The sequence below is a fragment of the Rhinopithecus bieti genome, unplaced genomic scaffold (assembly GCF_001698545.2).
Source record: "Rhinopithecus bieti isolate Rb0 unplaced genomic scaffold, ASM169854v2 scaffold_13259, whole genome shotgun sequence".
Lineage (NCBI taxonomy): Eukaryota > Metazoa > Chordata > Mammalia > Primates > Cercopithecidae > Rhinopithecus > Rhinopithecus bieti.
Genome location: NW_016807544.1, coordinates 189,694 through 216,131, shown reverse-complemented (window position 1 = coordinate 216,131; position 26,438 = coordinate 189,694). Strand labels below are relative to the sequence as shown.

Below are 26,438 nucleotides of genomic sequence, written 5' to 3'. Positions count from 1 at the left end.
TTATTACAAAACAGTCAAAAGTTAAAAAATTAAAAGTATATAAAGTAAAATGTTACAGTAAGCTAAGTTTAATTTATTAAAGAAATTTTAAAAAATAAATTTATTTTAGCCTAAGTGCACAGTGTTTATAAAGTTTACAGTAGTGTACAGTAATGTCCCAGGCCTTCACATTCACTCACTATTTACTTACTGACTTACCCAGAGAAACTCCCTGTTCTGCAAGCTCCATTCATGATAAGTGCCCTAAACAAGTGAACCATTTTTTATCTTTTATGCCATGTGTTTACTGTTTCTGTGTTTAAATGTGTTCATATACATGAATACTTACCATTGTACTCCAGTTGCCTACAGTATTCAGTATAGTAGCATGCTGTACAGGTTTGTAGTATAGGAACAATAGGCTATCCAATACAGCCCAGGTTTGTAGAAGTACACTTAATGATGTTTGCACAATGACAAAATCACCTAACAACACATTTCTCAGAACTTGTCCCTATTGTTAAGTGATGAATGGTGTATTTGTGAATTTTTCAGATTTAATTACATTATTGATAGCTAGTCTCATTCTGTTGTGCTCAGAAAGATGCTTGGGGTGATTTCAATGTTAAATTTGTTAAGACTTTTTTTTTTCTTTCATTCTTTATTATACTTTAAGTTCTAGGGTACATGTGCACAACATGCAGGTTTGTTACATACGTACACATGTGCCATGTTGGTGTACTGCACTCATTAACTCGTCATTTACATTAGGTATATCTCCTAATGCTGTCCCTCACCACCCAGCCCCCACCCCGCGACAGGCCCTGTGGTGTGATGTTCCTCTTCCTGTGTCCAAGTGTTCTCATTGTTCAATTCCCACCTAGGAGTGTTTGGTTTCTCAGCAAACTAAGGCAAGGACTATCACAAGGACAAAAAGACTTGTTTTATGACCTAATATGTGAACTATCCTGGAGAGTATTTTGTGTGCCCTTGAGAAGAATGTATATTCTGATGTGTTGGGTAGAATGCTCTGTGTGTGTCTGTTAGGTCCATATGGTCTATAGTGTGGTTCAAGTCAGTTTCTTAAATTGATTTTCTGTCTGGATGTTCTATCCATTATTGAAAATAGGGTATTGAACTATCTTACTATTATTGTGTTGCTATCTATTTCTCCCTTAAATTATGTCAATGTTTCCTTCATATATTTGGGTTCTCCAATGTTGGGCGCATATATTTCTAATTGTTATATCTTCCTGATAAATTGAACCCTTTTATCATTATATAGTCTCATCCTTTGTCTCTTGTAACAGTTTGTTTTGCTTTTAGATGCATATAAAATTATTTTTACCACAAACAAGATGTAGTCAAACCTGCTTTAGGAAGCTTCAGTCATTCTCTAACACAGATGTTCCAGGCGACTGCCCATTCTGTCAGACTCAAGGAGGCTCTCTCTTTTCATGTGGCCATCTATCAGCCTGTTTATAGTTTTCTCTTTTCTATAGCATCATCTACTGTGTCCTTGTCAAAACCTTTCCAGGTTTGGGTTTGTGTATTTTCCCAAACCTCTAATTTCTTGGACAATTTCTTTCATCATTGTCAGTCAAATCTGACATGGTCAGGTTATGTCCACTAAGCTCTGGAATGAGGAAACCTTTTTTTTTTTTTTTTTTAAACACATCTTAAGAGAGGATTCTCCAATTCTGCCTGGACATATGGAACAGTTCAACCCCCATACATTAGGGGAAACCTATGTATCCAGTGATTAATATAATCATGAAAAGAAATAAAGTATCCTGTTATTAATACAATCATGATAAGAAAATGAAAAGGACTTTCTTAGAAGATGGACCTAATTGATCCTTATCTATTCACTTTCTGATCCATTTCCTCACAACCATATCTAAAAAAGAAGATAGTAGATGGCAAAGATATACAATTATCTCCCAATTGTTGTTCCAACCCACCTCACCACTGCGAGTGCATCATCATTCAGTTGCATCATCATCGGTGCATCATCATCAGCTAAAGGATACTAAGCTTTCTTTAGCCAAAAATATGAACACTTTACATCATTAACAATATTTCTGCTATATTTTTCTACAAAATTGTAATTTAACTGGTGATGTGGTAGAACCACACACAAACAAGCAGACCGCCTACATAAATATTTCAAACACAGGATATGATGCTTATTCAGAAGTTTATAGAATATTAATGATGCAACGCAGAAGCTGAATGTAATCTGAACATTGAAGGATACTATAACGTGGTTCAAGAATGAGGAAAGGTTTACATTATTTAGATAAGGGTAGATCATGAACAAAGTTCCTAAAGCAGAAGTGAGCATATGCTGTGTGTGGAGCTCATAGGATGGGGTTGAAGAGGCTGACCTGACACTTGCATGTTGGGGAGGGATGGAAAAAGAAAACTGGATAGAGGTGGTGGAGGCAGAGTCAATTGACTTTAAGAGCCACGTGGTGGGATCTGTAACTGAGAGGACATTGTTGCTAAGCAGTGAGATCAATAACCTAATCCTCTGTGAGATCTACAGAGATTTGTTTACTTTTGCCATGTGAGATGTCAGTTACATTTGTTTTTTGAGAGGGGCAATAGAGACCACTGATGACCGTGGCCATTGAAAGAACTATGGGCATAATTGTTCAGTTTGCTGGTAAGTGATTCTTGTCCATTAAAGAGAGAAAGTTCGAGTGGCAAGCTGGTAGCCATGGGAGTATGTGAGAATAAAGGAAGATAAATATTTTAAGGTTAGTAGAGATTTGAGCATGTTCATGTACTGGAGGTAAAGAGAAAGTAATGAAGCAAAAGTTGAGGATAAATCGACAGTCAATCTTCAAGTAGGTAGGGCTATAGGATTCATAGCACAGATAGAGGGGCTATGAGCTGGAACTGGAGGAAGATACATCTTTCACTGAAATTGAATCCAAGATCCCAGGGAGAGATCAGAATGACTGTAGTTTCAGATAGGATTTTATTTTCAGCAAAGAAAGAGGGACAGAGTTTTTCTCTAAAGCTTTCATTTTCATTGCTTGGATACTGCTCTTCCAATGGGTTTTGACTGTGACCACAATAAGAAATTTAGCTTAGTTTACACTGAGACTCAGTGAGCATGGGAGTATGCAGATACAAACACAGACACAGAAAATTAAATATAAACTTTCATTACAGTGTGTGAAGGTCTTGGTAAGCATCTGTGTAAAACCCTCTGATATTTTCTACACAATTGTGTTTCCTTTGGTTGTGGCCCACTAAATTGATTTACAGTTTGTGACCTGAGTCTGAGAAACACGAAATTAGGCTGTCACTGTGAGTGAGGGGAGAGATCATAACACAGGTGTTGATGAGTTTTAAATTGTTACTGGAATTAGAAGAAAGAGTTAATTACTGATGCAGAGGAAGATTCTCACAGTGGTTGAAATCCCAGTAACATTAGAAGAAAGGCCTTCAGAATACACCTGTTCACAAAATTAATGGGAAGGCAATGTTCCTTTAAGACTTGTCTTTGGAGTAATGCATTGATGACAAGGACTGGCCTATCACAGATTCTTTGGAATAAACTTTTGTATTATAACCTCATCATATTTCTGACTATACGTAATACAGATTTTATCTTCTCTACAAGGCTTTTTCTTTCCTGATCCTCTCTCAATTCACCCATTTCCATCTTAATATTCCAAACTCTATGACACATACCAAGAATATTATGAGGAGAGCTATGGAGAGGAAATCTAAATTGGGATTTCACCTGTATCAGATATACTTGCCCTAAGAGGTCTCATCCAGTGATCCTGATTTCCTCTTGTGGCATCTGGTGGCCATCCATTAGTTCTGGACACCCACACGGAGGGATGCAGGTTTTCTTGACATCATAATGCTAAGGATGTTGCACATGCTCATTTGTGCTCTTAGAATATTGAGGCCGCCAGTATATGTTAACGTGTTTCCAAATTTGTTTTAACGTTTTGATTTCAAATATTGAGTAAATGATTAACAACATTTTTAAGTGAAAGTCAGGAACTGAGCAAAGTTAGCTTTTACTTGAGCCAAACTTTGTTTTCAACAGTGATGAGGTTTTTAAGTCTACTCAAATTGTGGTCTTCTAAACATTATAATGAACGGACTCTAGGCTTAAGCTCCTCTGTGTAGGCTTTCTTTGGAACATTGAGATTGAAATCAATCCGGATAACTCGTCAGCCATGTGAAAAATAGAATCAAATCTGTATTGACATGACCAGGAGGAGCCTCTTATGATAGAGATCATGATGCTAGTTGGCTGTGTGCCCTGCCCCAAAACAGCTGCCCTACTCCCTGTTACCCCATCACATGCCTTCCTTCCTTGGAATGCCCAGGGCTTTTCTGCAGATAAGAATATATCATAAAATTAAAAAGTCTTGATTGGAGGAGGTCTCTCAATACTAATAAGCCCTTTTAGTGGGGCTTTTTTGACTACCAATTTAGAGCAGAATTAGGTATACATAAAACGTCTGGGATAGGAGAGGGGAGATGGAGCAAGCTACACAAATAAAGGAACACAAAATGGTGGATTTTGAATGTGTTGTCCATATGCTTATTGAATGTGAGGTTGCCAGTAGGTTTTTGGTTGGAAGAAAGATTTGTGTCAGAATCCAATGTCTTTAAAATGAACAATTTTGCCTGATGTGACAGCTCATGCCTGTAATCCCAGTACTTTGGAAGGCTGAGACAAGAAGATCACTTGAGACCAGGAGTTTGAGACCCTCTTGGGTAACATAGTGAGACTCCATCTCTACCCCCCAAAAAAAAAATCAAAAAGAAAAATTAGCTGGGTGTTGCAGTGCATGCCTGCAGTTCTAGCTACTTGGAGGCTAAGGTGGGAGGATCTCTTGAGTCCAGGAATTTGAGGCTGCAATGTGCTATGATTGTGTCACTGCACTACAGCCTGGGCAACAGAGCAGAACCCCATCTGTAAAATAAATAATAAAAGAAATACAAACATTAAAATAAAATGGAAAATGTCTTGTCATTTTACATGTTTAAAGAACAGTATATAATGACTCTTAGGTATCCATCATGAAAATTTGAAAATAACTCACCTATGTGCAATCTCCCCCATCTGGAAATCTTCTTGGCCATATGTATTAAGAGAATCCTGTGCATTTTATTGCTTCAAATATGGTCCAAATGCAGGAATCACTTTGCCTTTTTTCTCTCTCTTTTTCTCCCTTTCTATCCCACCCACCCCATCCTGGCTCTTTCAGTTTTTATTTTCAGCACTGCAACTCTGATGGTCCAGCTCCACCAGGACACAGATCCCCAGATCCCTAAAGGTCAACCATGCACCCTGAACAGCTCAGAGGGAGCCAGACCAGCAGTGCCTCACACCTTGTCCTTTTCTGCTCTAGACAGATGGCTCCATAATGACAGCTTCATAATGGCAGTGGGTGAGCCCCTGGTGCACATCAGGGTCGCTCTTCTGCTGCTCTGGTTTGGGGTGTTTTTGTCTGTTTTTGGCCACTCTCAGGCCAGGCCCTCCCAGCGTTTCACTTCTCCAGAAGTGGTGATCCCTTTGAAGGTGATCAGCAGGGGCAGAGGTGCAAAGGCTCCTGGATGGCTCTCCTATAGCCTGCGGTTTGGGGGACAGAGATACATTGTCCACATGAGGGTAAAGAAGCTGTTGTTTGCCGCACATCTCCCTGTGTTCACCTACACGGAGCAGCATGCCCTGCTCCAGGATCAGCCCTTCATCCAGGATGACTGCTACTACCATGGTTATGTGGAGGAGGTCCCTGAGTCCTTGGTTGCCCTTAGTACCTGTTCTGGGGGCTTTCTTGGAATGCTACAGATAAATGACCTTGTTTATGAAATCAAGCCAATTACTGTTTCTGCCACATTTGAACACCTAGTACATAAGATAGACAGTGATGATACACAGTTTCCACCTATGAGATGTGGGTTAACAGAAGAGAAAATAACACGCCAGTTGGAGTTGCAATTGTCATATAATTTCACTCTGAAGCAAAGTTCTTTTGTGGGCTGGTGGACCCATCGGCGGTTTGTTGAGCTGGTGGTGGTCGTGGATAATGTTAGATATCATTTCTCTCAAAGTAATGCATCAACAGTGCAGCATGAAGTATTTAACGTTGTCAATATGGTGGATTCCTTCTATCATCCTTTGGAGGTTGATGTAATTTTGACTGGAATTGATATATGGACTGCATCAAATCCGCTTCCTACCAATGGAGACTTAGATAATGTTTTAGAGGAATTTTCTGTTTGGAAGAATTATAACCTTAATAATCGATTACAACATGATGTTGCACATCTTTTCATAAAAGACACACAAGGCAAGACACTTGGTGTTGCCTATGTTAAAGGAATATGCCAGAATCCTTTTAATAGTGGAGTTAATGTTTTTGAAGATGACAGGTTGGTCATTTTTGCAGTTACTTTGGGCCATGAGCTTGGTCATAATTTGGGTATGCAACATGACACCCAGTGGTGTGTGTGTGAGCTACGGTGGTGCATAATGCATGCCTATAGAAAGTTGACAACTAAATTTAGCAACTGCAGTTATGCCCAATATTGGGACAATACTATCAGTAGTGGATTATGTATTCAACCTCCTCCATATCCAGGGAATATATTTAGACTGAAGTACTGTGGGAATCTAGTTGTTGAAGAAGGGGAGGAATGTGACTGTGGAACCATACAGCAGTGTGCAAAAGATCCCTGTTGTCTGTTAAACTGTACTCTACGTCCTGGGGCTGCTTGTGCTTTTGGAATGTGTTGCAAAGACTGCAAATTTCTGCCATCGGGAACTTTATGTAGACAAAAAGTTGGTGAATGTGACCTTCCAGAGTGGTGCAATGGGACATCCCATCAATGTCCAGATGATGTGTATGTGCAGGACGGGATCTCCTGTAATGTGAATGCCTTCTGCTATGAAAAGGCATGTAATAACCATGATACACAGTGTAAAGAGATTTTTGGCCAAGATGCAAGGAGTGCATCTCAGAGTTGCTACGAAGAAATCAACACCCAAGGAAACCGTTTTGGTCACTGTGGTATTGTAGGTACAACATATGTAAAATGTTGGTCCCCTGATATCCTGTGTGGGAGGGTTCAATGTGAAAATGTAAGAGTAATTCCCAATCTGCTAGAGCATTCCACAGTGCAGCAGTTTCACCTCAATGACACCACTTGCTGGGGCACTGATTATCACTTAGGGATGGCTATACCTGATATTGGTGAGGTGAAAGATGGCACAGTATGTGGTCCAGAAAAGATCTGCATCCGTAAGAAGTGTGCCAGTATGGTTCGTCTGTCACAAGTCTGTCAGCCTAAGACCTGCAACATGAGGGGAGTCTGCAACAACAAACAACACTGTCACTGCAACCGTGAATGGGCACCCCCCTACTGCAAGGACAAAGGTTATGGAGGTAGTGCTGATAGTGGCCCACCTCCTAAGAACAACGTGGGAGGATTAAATGTGATGGGAAAGTTGGGTTACCTGTCACTATTGTGCCTTCTTCCTTTGGTTGCTTTTTTATTTTGCTTACGTGTGCTTTTAAAGAGACGCACAAAAAGTAAAGAAGATGAAGAAGGATAAGAGAAATGGGAAAAGGAGACTAAGCTTCATTCTTCATTTTAATATCCAATTTTCTTAATAGAAAATGAATGCATGTCTCACTGTTTAAATAAAACTCTATGGACATTTCATGTCAGGATCACAAGAATTAGCTGTCACAGCAAAGGATTCCTAGCATATTCTTACTCTACAGTGTCTTAAGCAATATTAAAGGTTCCTTTTCCCAGAAGTTGTGTCTTTATGTTTCCTGAGCAAAGGCACAGAAAAGATAGTTTCAAGCTCTTGTCCCTCAGTTTTAACCCTCCTCTCTCTCTCTCTTTTTTTTTTTTTTTTTTTTTTTTTTTTTTGCTGTACTATGTAATGTTCAGGATGTGCCTATACACACCTCATTTCTGTTTGGCACATTTAGCTGTGCCAAAGGGGGCAGTAGAAGTAGCCTGGAGTGATGACCATGTGATGTAAGCACATGAATGATGACACTCATGTGCTTACCATGAGTGTCACCATTATTTTGGCTGGACCCGTTCACTCTGGTAATCATATTTGGTTTCAGATTCCAGTTCTGTTGTCACTTTTAGAACCACCCTCATTTTTTCTTAGAAATATCAGCAGCAGTTGAACACTGACCTCCTCAGGGGTCCAAGTTGCAGCCCTGGAGTGAGCAGGGTTGTGGTCCTCTGAGTTCTTGAAGCAGGAGCAGCTGTTCACTGTGCCGTCTTTAGAGGTCTGGGTCCTTGCTCTGCGGGGAATGTTCTTTAATCATCTCCGCTCTAGTAAACCCAGCTTCTTTCTTATGTTCTCCTGGCCCTAGGAGTGTTAGGTGCCTTCTGTAGCTTCTTTGTTGTTGTAGGTTGAGTTCTCCGGAAGCAGACACTGAATTGGAGTTTCAAGTACAAGATTTTGTTAGGGACCAACAGCTGTGAAAAAAGGCAAGGAAGTTGGTTGTGCAGATGAGAAATACAAGTACAGACGTACCTGGGACATAATACAGGTTCAGTTCCAGACCACTGCAATAATAGGAATATCACAATAAAGTGAGTCACACAAAATTTTTGGTTCCCCAGTACATAAAAAAGTTACATTTACATTATACTGTAATCTATTAAATATGTAGCATTATGTCCAAAAATGCAATACCTTAATTAAAAATGTTTTATTGCTAAGAAATAGTAACAATCCTCTGAGCCTTTAATGAGCCATATGTTTTTGCTGGTGGAGGTTCTTGCCTCATTGTTGACAGATGCTGACTCTTCGGGGTGGGGGTTGCTAAAGGTTGGGGTGACTGTGGCAATTTCTTAAAATAGGACAACAATTAAGTTTGCTGCATCGATTGACTCTTCCTTTCACAAATATTTATCTAGCATGTGATGCTGTTTGATAGGATTTTACCCACAGCAGAACTTCTTTCAAAATTTGAGTCCTCTCAAATTCTGCCACTGCTTTATCAACTAAGTTTACGTAATATATTAAGTCCTTTGTTGTCATTTCAACATTGTTGACAGCATCTTCATCAGGAATCAATTCCATTTCAAAAAAAAACATTTTCTTTGCTCATCTATAAGAAGAAACTCTTCATCCATTCAAGATTTATCATGACATTATGGCAATTCCATCATATCCTCAAGCTCCACTTTTAATTCTAGTTCTCTTTCTATTTCCATAACATCTACAGCTCTTTCCACCGCTGAAGTCATCTGTGAAGGTTGAACTCAATGTCTTCCAAACTCCTTTTAATGTTAATATTTTGACCTCCTCATGTAAATCAGGAATGTTCTTAATGACATCTAGAATGGTGAATCGTTTCCAGAAAGGTTTCAATTGATTTGCCCAGATCCATCAGTGGAATTACTATCAATGGCAACTATAGCCTTATGAAATATATTTCTTAAATACAAAGACTTGAAAGTCAAAATTACTCCATCCATGGGCTGCAGAATGGATCAACATCCATCCATGTTAACAGGCATGAAAACAACATTTATCCCCTTGGACATCTCCATCAGAGCTCTTGGGTAGTCAGGTGTATTGTCAGTGAACAGTAATATTTGAAAAGATATCATCTTTTTTCTGAGCAGTAAGTCTCAACAATGGGCTTAAAATATTCAGTAAACCATGCTCTGAACAGATATGCTGTCATCAAGGGCTTTGCTGTTTCACTGACAGAGCACAGGCAGAGTAGACTTAGCATCATCCTTAAGGGCCTTCAGATTTTTGGATTGGCAAAGGAGCATTGGTTTCAATTTAAATTCACCACCTGCATTAGTCCCTAACAAAACCATCAGCCTGTCCTTTGAAGCTTTGAAGCTAGGCATTGACTTCCCCCTCTCTAGCTGTGAAAGTCCTAGTCTTCTTCCAATAGAAGGCTGTTTCATCTACATTGAAAATCTGTTGCTTGGTGTAGCCACCTTCATCAGTGATCTTAGCTAGCTCTTCTGGATCACTTACTGCAGCTTTTACATCAGCACTTGCTGCTTCGTCTTGCACCTTTATATTATGGAGATGGCTTTTTCCTTAACCCTCATCAACCAACCTGTGCTAGCTTCAAATTTTCTCTCTGCAGATTCCTTAACTCTCTCTGCTGTCATAGAATAGATGAAAATTAGGACCTTGCTCTGGATTAGGCTTTGAGTTAAGGGAATGTTGTGGCTGGTTTAATCTTCTATCCAGACCACTCAAACATTCTGTATATCAGCAGTAAAGCTGTTTTGCTTGCTTATCATTTGTGTGTTCACTGGAGTAACACTTTTAATTTTCTTCAAGAATATGTACTTTGCCATTCACAACTTTGGCTGTTTGGTACAAGAGGCCTTCATATGGCTGGAGAAGGATGGACAGAGAGTGAAGGGGGAGGTGCTATGCACTTTTAAACAAACAGATCTCATGAGAACTCACTCACCATTACCTGAGAAGATGATGCTAAACCATTCATGAAGGACTATCCCCATGATTCAATCATCTCTCACCATGCCCCACCTCCAACGCTGGGGATTACAATTCAACATGAGATTTGGGTGGGGACACAGATACACATCGTGTCGAGCTGCATCTATGTTACTGCAAAGGCATGATTTCATTCTTTGTATGGCTCTATAGTATTCCATGGTGTGGATGTACCACATTTTCTTTATCTAATCCACCATTGTTGGGCACCTAGATTGGTTCTATGTCTTTGCTATTGTGAATAGTGCTGCAATGAACATACAGGTGCATGTGTCTTTTTGATAGAACAATTTATTTTTCTTTGGTATATACCCAGTAATGGGATTGCTCAGTTGAATGGAAGTTCTCTTTCTAATTCTTTGAGAAATCTCCAAACTACTTTCCACGGTGTCCTTTGGCCAATCTTTAACAGTAGATCTGCTAGCTGCAAACTCTTGTAGTTCTCCTTCCTTTCAGAATGTCTTTATTTCCTGTTCATTCCTGAAGGACAGTTTCACATGATATAAAATTCATGGTTGATAGCTCTTTCCTTTCAGTACTTGAAAAATGTTGTGCCACTTCCTTCTCACTTCCATGTTTTCTGATGAGAAATCTACTGTCATGGCTAACTAGTTTTCCCAGCACTATTTATTAAATAAGGAATCCTTTCCCCATTGCTTGTTTTTGTCAGGTTTGTCAAAGATCAGATGGTTGTAGATGTGTGGTGTTATTTCTGAGGCCTCTGTTCTGTTCCGTTGGTCTATATATCTGTTTTGGTGCCAGTATCATGCTGCTTTCGTCACTGTAGCCTTGTACTGTAGTTTGAAGGCAGGTAGAGTGATGTCTGCTGCTTTGTTCTTTTTGATTAGGATTGTCTTGACTATATGGGCTCTTTTTTGGTTCCATATGAAATTTAAAGTAACTTTCTCTAGTTCCGTGGAGAAAGTCAATGGTAGTTTGATAGGAATAGCATTGAATGTCTAAATTGCTTTGGGCAGTATGGCCGTTTTCACAATATTGATTCTTCCTATCCATGAGCATGGAAGTTTTTTTTTCATTTGGTTGTGTCCTCTCTTCTTTCCTTGAGCAGTGGTTTGTAGTTCTCTTCGAAGAGGACTTCAGGTCCCTTGTAAGATGTATTCCTAGGTATTTTATTTTCTTTGTAGCCATTGTGAATGAGAATTCACTCATGATTTGGCTCTATGCTTGTCTATTTTTGGTGTATTGGAATGTTTGTGATTTTTGCACATTGATTTTGTACCCTGAGACTTTGCTGAAGTTGTTCATCACAAAAGCAATGGCAACAAAAGCCAAAATTGACAAATGGGATCTAATTAAACTAAAGAGCTTCTGCTCAGCAAAAGAAACTATCATTAGAGTAAACAGGCAACCTACAGAGTGAGAGAAAATTTTTGCAATCTATCTATCTGACAAAGGTCTAATATCCAGAATCTACAAGGAACTTAAACAAATTTACAAGGAAAAAACAAATAACCCCATCAAAAGTAGGGCAAAGGATATGAACAGACAATTCTCGAAAGAAGACATTTATACGGCCAACAAACATTGAAAAAAAAAGCTCATCATCACTACTCATTAGAGAAATGCCAATCAAAATCACAATGAGATGCCATCTCACACCAGTAAGAATGGCGATCATTAAAAAGTCTGGAAACAACAGATGCTGGAAAGGATGCAGAGAAATTGATACTCTTTTACATTGTTGGTGGGAGTGTAAGTTAGTTCAACCATTGTGGAAGACAGTGTGGCAATTCATTCGAAATACCATTCGACCCAGCAATCCCATTACTGGGTATATACCCAAAGGATTATAAATCATTATACTATAAAGGCACATATACACGTATGTTTATTGCAGCACTCAAAATTCTTTTAAGGAGAAGTTTCCACTTTCCTTATCGTTGGATACGCTTCCCCCTTTTAATTACATGTTGAGTCCTTTCCTCATTTAGGCTTGAGAAAAGTGTCCTTAAGTGTCCTAAACTTGCATCAAACCCACTTACTCATCATACCCCACTCATGACTTCGCTTAGGGGACAATGGACATTTCAGCTCAGTTATATGCTGCTATTCTCAATTCCTGCCATTTTTTTCCTCTTCTTTTGACCCCTGGCCTAGGTCTCCAGCTCACTGAAAACAGCCTCCCCTGATGAGCACACCATTGTTATGTAATAGCCTAACCCTTCCCACTCACCTATCAGGGGGTGCCAAGCCTGCAGACTCACTCTGCTTTCCTCATAACTGCCCTGAGGAGAAGGCTGAAGACTGAGGAATCCTCTTTGTGCCTCCCATTTGATTGCATTTTCTTTGGTCAAAGGTTCCCTTATTCATGGGACCTGCCTGGGTCCAGGACCCCTTGACAGGTGCTCTCTGGCTGCCTGTCCTCTGGGCACTCTTGTCCCAGGTCTATTGTTTTCATGACCCACCAGGATGGCGCTTTACTTCCTCAGAAATTGTGATCCCCAGGAAAGTGCCCCACAGGAGGCGTGGAGTTGAGATGCCAGACCAACTCTCTTACAGCATGCGTTTCCGGGGCCGAAGACACGTGATTCACATGAATCTCAAGAAGAACATGATGCCCAGACATTTACCTGTTTTTACTGATAATGACCAGGGGGCCATGCAGGAGAACTACCCTTTTGTCCCGCGAGACTGTTACTATGACTGTTACCTGGAAGGGGTTCCTGGGTCTGTGGCCACATTGGACACCTGCCATGGAGGGCTGCGTGGCATGCTGCAGGTGGATGACTTGACTTATGAAATCAAACCCCTGGAGGCTTCTTCCAAATTTGAGCATGTAGTATCTCTGCTTGTGTCAGAAGAAAGACCGGGAGAGGCTAGTAGATGTAAGACTGAAGGGGAAGAGAGAGATCAAGAATCTGAAAAGGTAAAACTGGCTGAAACTCCCAGAGCAGGCCACGTTTATTTGTGGAGGCATCACAGAAAAAACTTGAAAATTCACTACACGGTTACTAATGGATTATTCAAGCGGAACCCTAATGTGTCACACATAATAGAGAATGTAGTGATTATTAACAGCATCATACATACCATTTTCAAACCAGTTTATTTAAATGTCTATGTACGTGTTTTGTGCATATGGAATGCTAATGATATAGTAATGTTTTATAAGATGCCTGCCGAAATTGCTGTAGGAGAGTTTGGTTTGTGGAAATATTATGAATGGTTTTCAGAAATTCCACATGATACCTCAGTTGTTTTTACAGCATATCGACTTGAAAACCGAGACTGTTATACCACCTTTGATGGAATATGCAACCCCAACTGGGGAGCAATGTTTGTGTATTTAATGAGGTATCACTTATTTAGGGGGGCATGTCTAACAGCGCATGCACTAGGTCATAACTTGGGCTTGCCACATGATTCTGCTGGTTGTTATTGTTTTCGACGAACCAACTGTCTCATGGCTCCTGTTCCTGATCTTAATGATATGATGAGCAATTGTTCTTATGAGAAGATGCAAAACAGGTTGAATAAATGGGATCCTTGTTTGAGTGAACCAAATGTTCCATACACTAATTTTCCTTATGTAGCTGATCGTTGTGGAGACAAGATCAAAAATCAGAGGGAAGAATGTGACTGTGGCTCCCTTAAAGATTGTGCCAATGATAGATGTTGTGAGACCTCTTGTATCCTTTCTCTTGGCAGTGTTTGCAATACAGGACTTTGCTGCCATGAGTGTAAATATGCTGCCCCTGGAGTGGTTTGCAGAGACTTGGGTGGCATATGTGATCTACCGGAATACTGTGATGGGAAAAAGGAAGAGTGTCCAAATGACGTCTATGTCCAGGATGGAACCCCATGTTCAGCAGTATCTGTTTGTGTAAGAGGAAACTGCAGTGACCGTGATATGCAGTGTCAAGCCCTTTTTGGCTACCAAGTGAAAGATGGCTCCCCAGCATGCTATCAACAATTGAATAGGATTGGTGACCGATTTGGAAACTGTGGGGTTATTCTACGGCGAGGGGGAAGTAAACCTTTTCCATGTGAAGAAGATGATGTTTTTTGTGGAATGTTGCACTGTAGTGGTGTCAGTGAGATTCCCGGTGGAGGTGAGCACACTACATTTCGTAGTATATTAGTACGCGACATAAAAGAAGAAAAATGCTTTGGCTATGAAGCACACCAGGGGACAGACTTGCCAGAAATGGGGCTGGTAGTGGATGGTGCAACCTGTGGCCCAGGGAGCTACTGTCTTGAACACAATTGTACTTTTTATCAAGACCTGCATTTTGAGTGTGATCTTAAAACATGCAATTACAAAGGAGTATGTAACAACAAAAAACATTGTCATTGTGTGTTTGGGTGGCAACCACCAACATGTGAACTGAGAGGAACAGGAGGTAGTATAGATAGTGGCCCTCCACCTGACAAACAATATCGTATTGCCAGCAGCGTACTTGTGAATACAAACCGAGCACTACTTTTAATATTTACTCGTTACATCCTTTTCCTGGTTTCGCTTCTCTTTGGTGGCTTTTCACAAGCATTACATTTTTATGGAAGAGAAAGGGAAGGAGACAACACAATGGAGTAAATGACATTGACACTTACTGGGAGATATAATCAATAGTCACTCTGACAATTAGATCATCTTTTAGCAATTCTGATGTCATCTTGAAATAAAATCACTTGGCAATTTAAAAGGGGTCTGTGTGTTTAAATTTACTTAACATTTCATGTCTGGTCATATTCTCAATACTTCTACAGATGATGGCAGAAACTCCTAGATTCACTAACAAGAGGACTTGTACTCATTTAAGATTTGGGGTCTAATGTTTTCTACATACCCCTGTGGCAAATCCTGTTTGCACTAATATACATTTGCTTTGCTTTAACACTCTTAAGGTCTTTTTATTTTTCTTATTTTTGAGACAGGGTCTCACTCTGGCGCCCAGGCTGCCAGGCTGGAATGCAGTGGTGCAATCCTGGCTCACTGCAACCTCTGCCTCCTGAGTTCAAGCAATTTTCCCGCTTCAGTCTCCTAAGTAGCTGGGATTACAGGCACACACCACCACGCCTGACTAATTTTTGTATTTTTAGGAGAGAGAGGGTTTCACCATGTTGGCCAGACTGGTCTCAAACTCCTGGCCTCAAGTGATTCACCTGCCTTGGCCTCCCAAAGAGCTGGAATTACAGGCGTTAGCCACCGCACCCAGCCTTAAGGTCTTTTTCTGATTGGTTACATTTGAGATGTTTGTTATTTGTCCATTTTATTGTTAGTGTTAAACAAATAAGCATAAGAGGCTACTTTGGCACTTACATGGTAGGAAGATTTTAAAAATCTTTGTGTCATAGGCACCTTGAATTTCAACAGTGGTAATACATAATCTGTGTCTTGTAATAAATCTTAAAGAGAATGCTACATTGTTGCACAGATAAGTATGATGTTTGTTGTAGGTTCATTTTAGTTTGCTAATGGTTGTTTTTTATTTTAGTCATGAATAGATGTTGGATTTTAGCCAAATAATTGCATTATTGGATCTGATTATATAGTCTTTCTTCCTTAGTCTTTAATGTACTGAATTATATTGATTGATATTCAAATGTTGCAACAATGTTGCATTACTAAAATAAATTCAACTTGGTTGTAATATACTATCTTTTTTATACATTGCTAAATCTGACTTAATATTTTGTGCAGGATTTTCTTTTTTAAGATGGAGTCTCACTCTGTCACCCAGGCTGGAATGCAGTGGTGCAATCTCTGCTCACTGCAAGCTCCACCTCCCAGGTTCATGCCATTCTCCTGCCTCAGCCTGCCAAGAGGCTGGGACTACAGGCGCCCACCACCATGCCCGGCTAATTTTTTGTATTATTTTGTGTAGGATTTTTAAATCCATGGTCACGATTGAGAGCAAGCTATAATTTTCTTTCTTATGCCCTCTTTCTTAGATTTGAGTGTCATGATTATACCATCTCTTAAAATGAATTGAAGAATGTTCAATGATACAACATTGGAGTTATTTATTTCTTGACCGTTAGGTTTAGCTTATAAAACCATCAAAGCTTGTTTTCCTTTTAGGAAGATTTTAAACTACTCATTCAAATTTTCAGTTGAAAATTTCATTGAGATAATTATACATAGTGATAAAAATAATAGAGAGATCTCATATAGCTTTTACCTAGTTTCTCCCAATGGAAGCAAAATATAGTTATTAAACTGTAGTACAATAACATAACTAGGTTGTTGACATCAATACAATTTACTGGGCATACTCAGATTGCCTCAGTTATATTTGTACTCATTTGTGTGTAAAAGTATGTAGCCACTGCTGCTTTTTTAAAATCAATGTTTGCATGGTAAATCTTTTTCAATTCTTTTACATTCAGCCTATTTGATTAGATTTGAAGTGAATTTTTTATACGCAGCGTAGTGTTGTGGCATGTTTATTTACCCACTCTGCTTCTCTCTGTCTTTAGATTGGTGTATTAAGATCATTTACATGTAAAGTAATTATTGTTAATGCTTACGTCTTCCATTTCATTATTTATTTCTATTTGTTATAGCTATTTCTTATTTGTATTTGGTTTTTGGTTTTCTGTTACCTCCAGCTGTGTATTTGTACATTTGCACACTGCTGTAAAGAAATCCCTGAGACTGGGTAATTTATAAAGAAAAGAAGGTAATTGACTCAGTTCTGCAGGCAATGCAGGAAGCATGATGCTGGCATCTGCTTGGCTTCAGGTGAGATCTCAGGAAACTTACAATCATGACAGAAGGTGAAGGGGAAGCCATCGCTTCATATGGCTGGAGAAGGACGGACAAAGAGAGTGAAGGGGGAGGTGCTATGCACTTTTAAACAAACAGATCTCATGAGAACTCACTCACCATTACCTGAGAAGATGATGCTAAACCATTCATGAAGGACTATCCCCATGATTCAATCATCTCTCACCATGCCCCACCTCCAACGCTGGGGATTACAATTCAACATGAGATTTGGGTGGGGACACAGATACACATCGTGTCGAGCTGCATCTATGTTACTGCAAAGGCATGATTTCATTCTTTGTATGGCTCTATAGTATTCCATGGTGTGGATGTACCACATTTTCTTTATCTAATCCACCATTGTTGGGCACCTAGATTGGTTCTATGTCTTTGCTATTGTGAATAGTGCTGCAATGAACATACAGGTGCATGTGTCTTTTTGATAGAACAATTTGTTTTTCTTTGGTATATACCCAGTAACGGGATTGCTCAGTTGAATGGAAGTTCTCTTTCTAATTCTTTGAGAAATCTCCAAACTACTTTTCACGGTGTCCTTTGGCCAATCTTTAACAGTAGATCTGCTAGCTGCAAACTCTTGTAGTTCTCCTTCCTTTCAGAATGTCTTTATTTCCTGTNGACAAGATCAAAAATCAGAGGGAAGAATGTGACTGTGGCTCCCTTAAAGATTGTGCCAATGATAGATGTTGTGAGACCTCTTGTATCCTTTCTCTTGGCAGTGTTTGCAATACAGGACTTTGCTGCCATGAGTGTAAATATGCTGCCCCTGGAGTGGTTTGCAGAGACTTGGGTGGCATATGTGATCTACCGGAATACTGTGATGGGAAAAAGGAAGAGTGTCCAAATGACGTCTATGTCCAGGATGGAACCCCATGTTCAGCAGTATCTGTTTGTGTAAGAGGAAACTGCAGTGACCGTGATATGCAGTGTCAAGCCCTTTTTGGCTACCAAGTGAAAGATGGCTCCCCAGCATGCTATCAACAATTGAATAGGATTGGTGACCGATTTGGAAACTGTGGGGTTATTCTACGGCGAGGGGGAAGTAAACCTTTTCCATGTGAAGAAGATGATGTTTTTTGTGGAATGTTGCACTGTAGTGGTGTCAGTGAGATTCCCGGTGGAGGTGAGCACACTACATTTCGTAGTATATTAGTACACGATATAAACGAAGAAAAATGCTTTGGCTATGAAGCACACCAGGGGACAGACTTGCCAGAAATGGGGCTGGTAGTGGATGGTGCAACCTGTGGCCCAGGGAGCTACTGTCTTGAACACAATTGTACTTTTTATCAAGACCTGCATTTTGAGTGTGATCTTAAAACATGCAATTACAAAGGAGTATGTAACAACAAAAAACATTGTCATTGTGTGTTTGGGTGGCAACCACCAACATGTGAACTGAGAGGAACAGGAGGTAGTATAGATAGTGGCCCTCCACCTGACAAACAATATCGTATTGCCAGCAGCGTACTTGTGAATACAAACCGAGCACTACTTTTAATATTTACTCGTTACATCCTTTTCCTGGTTTCACTTCTCTTTGGTGGCTTTTCACAAGCAATAGAATTTATGGAAGAGAAAGTATTGAAAACTACTGAACCTGAGGAGTAAATACTAATGGGAGCCCACACAATGGAGAAAATCACATTGACACTTACTGGGAGTTGTAATCAATAGTCATTCTGATGGTTACATCACCTCTTAGCAATTTGATGTCATCTTGAAATAAAATCACTTGGCAATTTAAAAAGGGTCTGTGTGTTTAAATTTACTTAACATTTCCTGTCTGGTCATATTCTCAATACTTCTATAGATGATGGCAGAAACTCCTAGATTCACTAACAAGAGGACCTGTACTCATTTAAGATTTGGGGCTAATGTTTTCTAGATACCCCTGTGGCAAATCCCATGTACACTAATACACATTTGCTCACACTCTTAATTTTTTTTTTTTTTTTTTTTTTTTTTTTTTTTTTTTTGAGGCAGGGTCTCACTCTGGTGCGTAGCCTGCCAGGTTGGAGTACAGTGGCGCAATCTCGGCTCACTGCAACCACTGCATCCCGGGGTTCAAGCAATTCTCCCACCTCAACTTTCTGAGTAGCTGGGATTACAGGCATGTGCTACCATGCCAGATTAATTTTTGTATTTTTAGTAGAGACAGGATTTCACCATCTTGGCCAGGCTGGTCTCAAACTCCTGGCCTCAAGTGATTCACTCAACTCGGCCTCCCAAAGTGCTGGGCAATTGGTACATGCTATCTGCTATCATTTTCATTATTCTCAGTATTTTTGCATTATGCTAAGCCTGGGGAATCCCATATGTAATGTCTCTGACCTTTTGTCTTTACTGTTAAACTATTACAGAAAGGGTCATTATTCACTGATAAATCACTTCTCAATTTATCTGGAAATTAAAGGTATGGGATATCATATTTTAAATCTCCAGGAATTGCCTGAGCCCAGCCTATCTATAAGTTACAGGATGGAACTGACAGTCTGATAAATGTACAGACACAAAATCTTACCTAAAGGGAAACCGGAAGAATCGCTCCAGAAATAGTGCACTAAGGTGGGGTACAGTAACTCACGCCTATAATCCCAGAGATTTGGGGGCCTGAGGTGGGAGGATTCCTCGAGGCCAGGAGTTTGAGACCAACTTGGGCAACATTGCGAGACTCTGTCTCTATAAAATATTTAAAAACAAAAAAATATTATCCAGGCATGTGTGGCATGGTGGCACACACCTGTAGTCCTAGCTATTCCAGAGTATGAGGAGGGAGTGTCAGTTTGAGACCAGCCTGGGCAACATAGTGAGAATCTATCAACACAAAATATAAAGAAATTAGCGAGGCATGGTGGCACATGCTTGTAGTCCTAGCTATTCAGGAGGCTGAGGCAGGAAGATCACTTGAAGCCAGGAATTCAAGGCCAACCTGAGCAGGATAGCACGACCCCATCTCTAAAAGAATTTAAAAATCAGCCCGGTGGAATAGTGTGTCCCTATAGACCCAGCTACTTGGGAGGCTGAGGCAGGAGGATCACTTGAGACCAGGAGCTGGAGGTTACAGTGAGTCATGACTGTACCACTGCACACCAGCCTGCATAACAGAGTGACACTGTATGTGTGCATGTGTCTGTGTGTGTGTGTGTGTGTGTGTGTGTGTGTGTTTAAAACTTTTCTCTTGTTTTTAAGGCTTGTCATATCCAACAAGAGGTGATGTTCCAGGTCAAATAGTACGAGGGGGGTGGAGATGTGGAAGAAAAGAAGCACGTGGGACTTCAAGAAGATAGGGATCAGGATAGAAGGGAGGTGAGAATCAGAGGCATAAATAGAGGTAGACAGAAGGGAGGAGGCCTTTGGGAAAGGAAGATCATTGAAGTTGTTGAAAACAGGACTCAAGACTAGAGATTGTTCAAAATATTTCTTTTCTTGGTTTCTTCATAACAAATGAAGTAAGTTATTTGTGGAGTGTCAGCTATTCTGCTACCCTTTTCTTCTAAGGTGACACAAAAATGCACAAGCTTGACATGCCCCAAGTAACCAAAGGCACTTCAGTTCAAATTTATACCTGATGAAATCACGCCACTTAAGAATTTAACAGATTGATTGACATTGCACCAGACCGTATGTCTACACAGATCTGACCAGGTGTTTGGGTTGAATAGGAGTTTCCGTAGTAGAAGAAATTTGAGATAATTAAAGAGTCTTGTCCCACCTTAGGAAAGTTACCTAAACTCTCTGCACATATCTAAAGCATATATCTAAAGAACTCTGAAAGATGGAAGGAAAATGCTGACTTCAGTCTGACAAAAGGGTACCTAGAAAAAAGTCAAAGCATGCAACCACCATGCTATGAAAGAAAGTCAGGTGATGGGACGATGTGTGCAGCAAACTGCCATGGCAGTGTTTACCTATGTAACGAACCTGCATAGCCTATCCTGCACCTCTACTGCTGACCTTAAAATAAAAGTTGGAAATCAAGAACAAAAATAAAAATGAGGGAAAAAAAGAATCAAATACCAAGAGCAGGGCTTACCATTCCACCCACGGAAATTAGGGTTCTTTGATAATGCTGTCTTTGGCACAAAACTGGGCAGTGTTGGCGTTTTGTACAAAACTATTCCAAGTAACAACACAAAATTATTAAATATATATATTATATAAGTTTTTTAAAGTGACTCACATAGAGTTAAAGGCTTTATTCAGTTGAACTACATGAGGGAGTACCTGAAAACCAGGTGATGTCACAAGTGAAGCAGGGTCAAGGTTTTTACAAGATGGGAACGTTCTGAGTAGCTGTCCTTGTCCTTTCCATTTTAGCACCAGTGTTCACCTTAACCAAAACCCATAGATGGAGACTATTCGTATTTACTTGTACCTTCTTTGGAGTCTAATAACCAACAGAACAATAATTCTGAGAACTGTCTTTACAAACCTTATGGGTTTTTGGATAGCCATGGGCTGTGAGAGGTATATAGTTTTTTTAAAAAGGGGTTGGGACAGGGCGCTGTGCATGGTTGTTCATGCCTATAATCCTAGCACTTTGGGAGGCCAAGGTGGGAGGAATACTTGAGCCCAGGACTTTGAGACCAGCTTGGGCAACATAGCAAGACCCCATCTTTATAACATTAATTTTGTTTTAACTTTAAAAAAATAAAGAGAAGAAGGAAAAATAAAAAGGACAAAGTGGGAGTCAGGGAGGACCCAGAGCACTTGCTATAATGTTTGTTTTAAATCTTTTGCACCTTCATCCCAGGAGATCAACACTGCTGCACATATCTATTCGCAGTTACCATTGCATTGGGTGGTTCCAAGTGACTCCCAAGTGAATCCCCTAGTTTCTCCATATAACCCTCCATGCCTCTACTGGGGCTCAGCAGCCTTACCTTCCCCTGCTCTTCAGGGTCAGTTACTCCTGCCAGAATGACTCTTCTTTTTATCTGCGGGTCCTTGAACAGAAGATGTCCCAGATGCCCTGAGGGCAGCTTGCAGGTCTATGGAACTTATGCTGGGTCCTCTGGCAAAGATGCATTCTCTTTGTGGACCAAGACCTGCCTAGAGAACAGGTAGTTGCAGGGAGGGAAGCAGATCAGTGGATCATCAAGTGTGATGATAAGTGAGGCCATCCGGCTTCTCTTCCTTGGCTCTGGGCCCCATATATTCTTTCTATTGCATATACAACACCATGTAGGAATCTCTGACTTAATATACACAATGCATTGTGAAGGCTGGCACTCAATTCTTTCAGAATATTGTTTCTGAGCTGGCACTCTGGCTCTGCCTTCTGCAGGCCATTCTAAGCACTTTAGGAGAATAGATGCTACCAAATATTGAATATATGATACAAACAATATAATTCATTGCTATGTACCATTCCAGCACCTCATACACTAAAGGGTGAATGAATCCTCTATTCATATGCCAAGTTGTATGAGACTCCATGCTTAAAGATCTTACAGTCCATATGCCCACAGTAGTGGTGCTGGCTCAAGCTCTGTAGACAATATCATAACTAGAATATGTATATTTTCTTGTGTGAACTAATCGCTGGCCCTCCCAGGATAAAAGGGGCACAAAGTAGTCAATGTCTCACTAATTCACTGTTTGGTTTCCTTGAAGAATAGCACCTTCCTAGAAACTCAGCCTTGATCTGTGTCACTGGCAAGTTGGACATTCATGACAGAAGTGTCTTAACTCCCTTGGCAAGTGGGAGTCCATGCTATTGAGCCCAATGTACCTCTATCTCTGCCACTATGGCTACCTGTTTGTGTGCCCCTGGAGAATTCATATACATGGATATCTTTTCGAGAGTGAAAAGACCCAAAATAATGGTCAAAGCAGAAAGTTTTTATACTAGAAAAAGAACAATAAATTTGTGAAGAAATGACAAGACAAAAGTGTAGAGAGCCAAAAGCCTGTGGGTTGTAACCTACTCAGCATTCCACTGGAGGCTATATGATCAAACAACAAACTGTTTATCGTGAACGCAGGATGTGGGCAAACTCACAGTCGCCAGAAGGTATGCTGAGTGCAATCACTCCCTGGTACCGTTCTCCTTGAGGTTATCTCCTGGAACATCTGAAGACTACTGTTCAGAGAATGCAGTCGTGCAGGCCTGCACCGAGTCAAGCAGCCTACTGACAACCACCTCCTTCTCCCTATCTCCTTTTCTCAATAAATATGAAGGAAGCTAGAAACTCAGGGCCCTTGTTCACTAGAAGCAAGGAGCCCCTTGACCCCATCATCCAAATATACTCTTTTGTGTTTGTCTTTATTCCCACGTTCGTCCCCCTTTGTCCCATCCAACAGGGACTGGGGCCATGACACAAAAAGATCTAAGCTAGAGACAGTGAATTCCAGGGAAGTCACTAGGAGATCTATTGGGTGGAGTGTCAAGGAGGAGTTATAAAGCTAGTGGGAGATAAGAGTTACTTTAGTTTATTTGTACACGTCTACTGCAGCAAAAATTTCCAAACCTGGGGATACGGTTATTTTCTTGTCCTGGCACAGGGAAGGCATCTTTCTCCATGGAAGTTTTATGGCTTGCTATATGCAGGAAAAGGCAGGTCAGATAGTCACTTCTGGAACTACAGTTTCCAAAGTGCTTTGAGCTTGAAGTAATCAATACACTAATGTGGCATATTTTAGAGTGGCACACTTTTAACTCCTTTATTTTCCCTGTCTGAAACTTCCCTAACAGTTTCAAATTAAAAGCTGAGTTGGTATTTGTGGAGAGAAGAGTTGTGTTAGCAGCTGAGTGGCAAGGGATCTGCAATGGGAGAGAAGAACACAGATTAGAAGGAGAATTAATAAGCAGAAAAGCACAATCTAAACACATTTACCCACACTCCATTCAACCAGTCTCCTATCCCTGACAATGGGTCAGGCCAATTGAATGGTTTAGCTTCATTTATATGATGAAGAGTGTTTATCTTGTCTTTCAAAAAGTTCAGATTAGATTCTATTTGTCCCTGGTGGTTTACATATAAGGAGTGTTCCTCACCAATGATTGCACAAGCTCCTCCTTCTTGGGCTGTCATTCTATCCAGGACATGGTGATTCTGAAGTACAACAGAGGCTAAACTGTTAACTTCTGATTGGAGTCTTCTCAGTGCTTGCATAGTAATACTGACTCCTGTTCTATTACCATGGAAACATTGAGAATTGCCCTTTCCCTCTCATAAGTTCCAAAGCCTGGGAAAATGGATCTCAGCATGGAAAGGAACTTAGAATTGTGACATATAAGGGGATTTTCTGTAACATCTCATTTAGTATGCTTGTGTGACACTACTTTATAAACAAAGGAGCCCAAGTTTATAATTTGGCTGGCACTGAAGGAGGAGTACCTGGTGACAAAGGCATTAGGTATCTGAGTCCCCATCATTCTGACCATGTAGGTGAGAACCCTTCATAGACCTTGTCACCACGCAAGATAAAAAGACCAGTGTGGTTCACAAATAATATCAGAGTCAAATTTGTGACCCAACAGATTGGGGTTTGTTGTGCCTGGTCTTCTGTCATATTGGCATTGGTGAATCTGTATGTGTCCCTGTCAGTCCATAGGAGCAGAACAGATTGCACAATATCAGATATAGGAGATCTTTAGTTTGGTTTTGGCAGCTATAGGGCTTGATTTTGTCACCTGGCCATGTTATTCCACATTTTTTGAATACTCACCATGCTATCACCATGTAATCTTTGGTGCCTATCAGTCTACTGAGGAGAGCAAGTGAGCAAATCCAAGTTGCACAGGGCTGACTTCTGGGCCATCCATAACACCTGGTGATGTGGCAAGTGTTTGTACCATAAGAGTGTCAGGACCATTTATGACCTTCGTGAGAGGCTTATATGCCATCTGTGGCATCAAGTCACAGGGTTTGATTGTGCTACTGCCTTAGAAAGTTACCTGTGAAAGATCCTGCATCATCTCTGCTTTCAGTACAAAGGGAAAAATCCCCTTCTAATATCTTTACCTAAAGAAACAACATTCTTCAACCTTCTACACAGGTGTCCAACTCACCAAAAAGAGAGGTAGTGTGACGTTGTTTTCTTTTCATGGAAGCCATACCTTGTCATACATCCGTGCTCCGGACTTGACCCACCAGGCACTTGCATCAGCAGGAATGAAAATAAGTTCAGATAATTTTGTATAATCTAGATGCTGATATACCAGCAATCAGATGGCTTAGTTCACGAGGGCAGGGTTTGGAAAACTCGTGCAAAGCAATGTTAGTTCTGTGCCTAAACTGTTAAGAAAACAGTAAGGGTTAATAACAATAAGACACAGTTTGAAAGAAAGTCCATAGTGGAGGATCAGAGGGAGAACTGAATAGACTGAGATAGTCTCCAGTCAGCTTTTTCAATAAGTGCTCAAAGAACAAAGAGGACTTTGTGAAGAAAAGGGTTTTGGGTTTTTTGTTTGTTTGTTTGGGTTTGTTTGTTTTGTTTTTTTTGTTTTTTGTTTTTTTTTTTATTGGGAAGGTAGAGAGAACCCGTTCCTGTTATACTAACAATGTACACCCTGTCTTGGACCCCAACGCCACATAGAAGTCCCATGAGGACTGGGGAAACTACCATGCTCATTCACACAACATCTCTCATTGGTCCAGAGTTGCTTTCAGATGATTTAACTCCTTCTTGTTTCCAGCTTGCTCCATGAGTGCACTGAGCACACCCCCGTAAAGTAGAAAGCCATTAGTGTGTATAGGGCTTGTCATCAATGCTACAGACAACCTCAAGGTTCAGCCTAAGAGGATACAGGCAGGTACCACCAGCATCTGCTGTACCAGACTTTCCAGCCCCAAATATGTTTACTTTTACTCTCATTTCCCTAGGACTGTATTTTCCAAGTAAAACATTTAGATTTAATCCTTGCCTCAGCATATGTTTTCTAAGGAACCTGGGTACAGTAGATGCTAAAAGCCCACCCTACATCTTCTCGTCCCACTTGAGTTCACTTGCAGCCACAGTAGACAATCTCCATGCTCTGAGAGTTTACCACTTCACGTGCTTATATCTCAGATATTCTTTTCCTTACAGCTTTCTCCTGAACCATGGAGTATTAATCAAAGGTGTGTTTCACATGACTTCTCAGAAAGTGCACAGGGATGGCTCCAGTTGTACACAGAGAAAACTTGTTCATTAGTCTACCCTGTTATGTGCTTCCCCTAAAACTAACTC

General features: G+C 40.4%; 3 protein-coding genes and 1 long non-coding RNA gene across 5 annotated transcripts in view; 2 read left to right on the top strand and 2 right to left on the bottom strand.

The window, feature by feature from the left end:
* LOC108536195 (disintegrin and metalloproteinase domain-containing protein 20) overlaps window positions 1-7,790 on the top strand; it is a 13,007-nt gene extending 5,217 nt beyond the window's left edge. The window contains exon 2 of the mRNA XM_017882748.1: window positions 5,235-7,790. Coding sequence (XP_017738237.1) covers window positions 5,261-7,585 — 2,325 coding nt within the window. The 5' untranslated portion in view covers window positions 5,235-5,260 and the 3' untranslated portion in view covers window positions 7,586-7,790. The remainder of the gene's footprint in view (window positions 1-5,234) is intronic.
* LOC108536185 (disintegrin and metalloproteinase domain-containing protein 21-like) overlaps window positions 1-26,438 on the bottom strand; it is a 73,313-nt gene that overhangs the window by 21,004 nt on the left and 25,871 nt on the right.
* On the top strand, window positions 12,423-19,002 carry LOC108536196 (disintegrin and metalloproteinase domain-containing protein 21-like). Of its 2 annotated transcripts, XM_017882749.1 has the most exons (2): window positions 12,618-14,078; window positions 17,883-19,002. In XM_017882749.1, the coding sequence occupies exons 1-2, from the start codon at window positions 12,834-12,836 to the stop codon at window positions 18,867-18,869; spliced, it is 2,232 nt and encodes a 743-aa protein (XP_017738238.1). In that variant the 5' UTR covers window positions 12,618-12,833; the 3' UTR covers window positions 18,870-19,002. The 2 variants fall into 2 exon arrangements, with proteins under 2 accessions (XP_017738239.1, XP_017738238.1); XM_017882750.1 differs by lacking the exon at window positions 17,883-19,002 and having other exon boundaries at window positions 12,423-15,171.
* LOC108536199 (uncharacterized) lies at window positions 21,461-25,265 on the bottom strand. The gene is made up of 4 exons (XR_001887448.1): window positions 24,262-25,265; window positions 23,735-24,027; window positions 22,145-22,313; window positions 21,461-21,591 (listed from the first exon to the last, which is right to left on the bottom strand). It is a non-coding gene; the product is annotated as an uncharacterized LOC108536199 (long non-coding RNA).